This window comes from Prionailurus bengalensis, chromosome A1 (genome assembly GCF_016509475.1).
Source record: "Prionailurus bengalensis isolate Pbe53 chromosome A1, Fcat_Pben_1.1_paternal_pri, whole genome shotgun sequence".
In the NCBI taxonomy this organism is placed as follows: domain Eukaryota; kingdom Metazoa; phylum Chordata; class Mammalia; order Carnivora; family Felidae; genus Prionailurus; species Prionailurus bengalensis.
Genome location: NC_057343.1, coordinates 84,495,021 through 84,499,516, shown reverse-complemented (window position 1 = coordinate 84,499,516; position 4,496 = coordinate 84,495,021). Strand labels below are relative to the sequence as shown.

The 4,496-nt window shown below is 44.1% G+C and overlaps 1 protein-coding gene across 1 annotated transcript; it reads right to left on the bottom strand.

Annotated features, from left to right (window-relative positions):
* Nucleotides 1-2,718: 2,718 nt before the first annotated feature.
* On the bottom strand, nt 2,719-3,651 carry LOC122469440 (olfactory receptor 2T1-like). The gene has a single exon (XM_043556878.1). It carries the CDS (start codon nt 3,595-3,597, stop codon nt 2,719-2,721), a length of 879 nt encoding a protein of 292 aa, XP_043412813.1. The 5' UTR covers nt 3,598-3,651.
* Nucleotides 3,652-4,496: the final 845 nt, after the last annotated feature.

Below are 4,496 nucleotides of genomic sequence, written 5' to 3'. Positions count from 1 at the left end.
TTGAGGAACTTAACAGAAGACCATGGGGAAGGGGAAGGGGAAAAAAAGTTAGAGAGGGAGGGAGGCAAACCATAAGAGACTCTTAAAAACAGAAAATAAACTGACGGTTGATGGAGGGTGTGGGAGGGAGGAGAAAGTGGGTGTTGGGCATTGAGGAGGGCACCTGTTGGGATGAGCACTGGGTGTTGTATGGAAACCAATTTGACAATAAATTTCATATTAAAAAAAAGACAAAAAATAAAAATCACAGAATACTTGTTTAACTCTATGTTTTCAATAACTATGTTTCCATTTATGTTGTTAATTTGCCATTCTCATTTCCTTGCTGCTGCCTCTTGTACAAGCTGTCCGCTGAAGCCCTAGTTGTCATGATACCATGTCATCCAATAAGAAAGAGTGGTGAAGTAAAGAGTTTGATTCCACCCTGATGTCTAAAGACATTACTGGAAGGCACATACATTTATATTTACTGGCCACTGGCCACAGCTTGTGTACATAGCCATACCCACCTGTATTGGCGACTGGAAAATATATTTATTTCAGGCAGTGCATTCTCAGTTAAAGTTGGGGTTATTTTTAAAGAAAGTAAAACTATATATGAAGAAACAACTCACTCCCTGTATCACAGGAAGGGGTAAGCATGACCTCCTACATGTCATTTTTCAAAGCTTGCCCACTTGTTTAATGGACATGAGGTAAGATGTATGACTAAAGGCAAATTATGGCTTTCTTCTTTATTTGGGTAAGTGCTAAGGAGTCAAAGGATGTGTAAGGTCATGCATATGAAACATGAGGTCGGGGACTGTGGTGGTGAAGGAATCCTGTTCTGGAATCAGATGGTGGGTATGTATCTATACAGTCTTGGCCACATAACTCCTTGTAATAGAAATATTTCAGGAATAGAAATATTTCTCCCCTGAGTAAATGTCTTCTTTGAAGAGAAAATGTGGTAGAAGTGTTCAAGTGGAAATGCAGTTCTCTATTCTGTTCTTGATTTTTATGAAGAGTCAAATTAGAAAAAATTAATCCAACTGCAGTAAAAGGGATGTAGATTGAACTTTAAGGATGACTTCTGGTCTCTGAAGACTTTTAGGGATGTCTTAAAACAAGAAGTTATTTTGGCATCTCTTATGAAGATTACTTTATATAATAAAGACTTGGGATGATAAAGTATGGTCTAGCTGGAATGTACAAGACTGCAATCAGGAACGGTCCTTTCCTCTTTCCCTGCCTTCCTGTTGCCTTCCTTCTATGTTAGATGGTGATACATGTAAAAGGAATAAGAATTTCTAAAGGTATTTAAGGGGAAATTAAGGATTGGAGTTGGTGGCATGTGAATAGATTTGTGTTTAGAGATTCTTTTGGCTCTCTTGGAAAACAAGTTGTATATGTGGGGTGGGTGAGAAAGAGAGCAAGGAGACCTGTTTGGAAGTTCCTGCATCATCCCAGTCAAGATTGACTGTCTCTTTTGACTCTGGTGTTGGTAGTTGCAACACCGAGGATTGCATCTCATCAAAAGGTAAGCAGTGATGGTCAAATGGACAGGATTTGGTGAGGGATTAGGCATGGGCGGTGACAGAGTCCTGCTGACCTTGTGGAGCATTCACTCAGTTACCAGCCCTAGAGGAGATATCATGATTTTTTTTGTTGATATGATGAATTTGAGGTGCCTCTGGAACATCCAGTGTGGATATTGAGCTTGGAGGAGACATCTGGCTGGCCTATAATATGTATGACAGACTTTGGTGTTAGGTGGTAACTGAAACCATCGCCATGAATGAGAGTGACCTGAGAGACTGTGGACTGAGAAGAGAAGGGTCTACCACCATGTTTTAAGTCATTTGTAACTTAATGGGAAGGCATGGGCCAAAGTAGGAAAAAAAAACAAAAACAGAAATGTGGTATCCTACCAAAGGAAAAAAGATTTTCAAGGAGGAACTAGCAACAGTGCCAACACTTTTGGGATTAGGTAAGAAATGTTCATTGGGTTTATCCATTTATTCAGCAAATGTTTATTGATGGACTGTGTGCCAGGCACTCTTCGGGGAGATGAGGGTACAACACTATAAATCAAAACCTCAACTCCCCTGAACTGCACATTCTAAAGGGAAAAAGAAACATTGAATACACAAATTAAGTTAGAAAGAGATGGTGGAATGGGATAGGGATACCATCTTGGACAGTGTGGCCAGTACAGGCATCTCTGATATAATCATATTTGAGAAGTTCCTCATGCAAACATGCAAAAGTGTGGAGGAAAGCACCCAGGCATCAGGAACTCTGTGTTGAAGGACCACAAGCTGCGATTGTGCTTAGGAATTCTGATCAATAAGGCAGCCAGTGTGGCTGGAGGACAGGGATGAAGGAGAAATTTGGGGAAATAGAGAAGAAGGGCTTTGGGGGCCCTTTGGGGAGAAGAGATGCTTTTGGACATTTAGTGACAGATGCGATGAAATATTGCCCTTTGGACAAGGGATGGCTGGAACAGAAACCAGACTGGAGTTTGTTGAGGTGAGGTAGGGGAGTGAAAAGTGGACACTGACAATCTGGACAACTCTTTGAAGAGAAAGGCAGTGGATGGAGGGGAATAAGGGGTTGCCTTTTCACTTCCATTTATGTGGATTTGGGACTCCACTTCTCTTCTCAGGAGGAAATCCTAGAATGGGCTCCTGAAGCCACAGAGATGTCCTAGAGGTGGAAGGCTCCCTCTCCTGAGTGTTAAGCAATCTTACCCATCCCACACTTCCCTATGACATTCTTCATTGCTCCTGTCACTTCCTTGTTCCTGAGACTGTAGATGACAGGATTCAGCATGGGTGTGAGGACTGTATAGAAGATGGACACTACATCATCCTGGCCAGGAGAGTGGTAGGATGCAGGTAACATATAGGTATAGACGAGGGGTCCATAGAAGAGGTTGACAACTGTTAAGTGGGAGGAGCAGGTGGCTAGGGCCTTCCGACGCCCCTCCACAGAGTGCATCCCAAGCACTGCTGCCAAGATGAGGGCATAGGACATAGTGATAAAGGCAATGGGCAGCAGAAGGACTACCACACCTGTCACAAAAAGAACGTGCTCGTAGGAGGCTGTGTCAGCACAAACCAGCCTCAGCAGTGAAGGCACCTCGCAGAAAAAGTGTGCAATCTTCCTCGAGCCACAATAGGGGAACTGCAGGGTCAGTGCAGTCTGGATGGAGGCATTGAGAGACCCTCCCAGCCAGGAGGCAGCCACCATGAGCAGACAGGTCTGATGACTCATGAGTGATGAGTAGCGCAGAGGGTTGCAGATGGCCACGTAACGGTCATAGGCCATGAGGGCCAGCAGGAGGCACTCTGTGGCCCCAAAGAACATGAAGAAAAACATTTGTGCTCCACAGCCCACAAATGAGATGCTAGTCCAGCCAAAGAGGAAGCCTGCTATCATCTTGGGGATGGTGACTGAGGTGAAGAAGATGTCCAGAAAAGACAGCTGGCTGAGGAGGAAATACATGGGTGTGTGGAGCCGGACATCTGCCCAGATCAGGAAAACCATGGCAGTGTTGCCAGCCATGGCAAGTGTGTAGACTACCACAACCATGCTGAAGAGGAACAGGTGCATTGGGCTCTCATTAAAAAGGCTTGTGAGGACAAAGCCGCCGGTGGAGGACTGGTTCCAGGGCCCTCTGCCTGCCTCTTGCCAAGCCTCGCTGTGGGGAAGAAGTAAACCAACTCATCATGGGCTGTAAAGTATCCACTCTGAGTCGGAGAGTGGAGTGATGGATGAAAACAGCAGACGGCGACAATTAAGTGAGCTGACAGAGGGGCTGTGGGAGTTCTTCCTAATATTTTTTAAAGTTTTTGTAGGTTTGGCATTATTTCATGATGAAAAAGTACTATAAAAAAACATGTCATGCAGCCAAAGCAGTGCTTAGATGAGACTTTTTTCCCATTTTTTTTAGTGTTTATTTATTTTTGAGAGAGACAGAATGCAAGCAGGGGAGGGGCAAAGAGAGAGGGAGACACAGAATCCAAAGTAGGCTCCAGGTTCTGAGCTGTCAGCAGAGAGCCTGAGCAGGGCTTGAACCCATGGAACTGTGTGTCATGATATGAGCAAAAGTCAGATGTTTAACTGACTGAGTCACCCAGGCGCCTTGAGAGGAGAACTTGTAATGTTAAAGTATGTGTTAAAAAAGAGGAAAGACTAAAAACTGATGATCAAAGTTTCCATTGTAAAAAGCCAGAAAAAGAACCACAATACATTAGAACACTCCATGTTTTGGGGCATCTGGGTGGCTCAGTCAGTTAAACATCTAACTCTTGAACTTGGCTCAGGTCATGATCTCATGGTTTGTGGCTTAAAGCTTGGTATTGGGCTCTGTACTGACAGTGTGGAGCCTGCTTGGGATTCTCTCTCTCTCTCTCTCTCTCTCTCTCTCTCTCTCTCTCTCCCCTGTTTGCCCCATCCCCTGCTCTCTATAAAAAATAAATAAACATGAAAAAAAATTAGAACGCCCATGT

Bases quoted from the DNA above. Each gene is read 5' to 3' on its own strand.
- LOC122469440 (XM_043556878.1), bottom strand. From the start codon at position 3,597: ATGCACCTGTTCCTCTTCAGCATGGTTGTGGTAGTCTACACACTTGCC.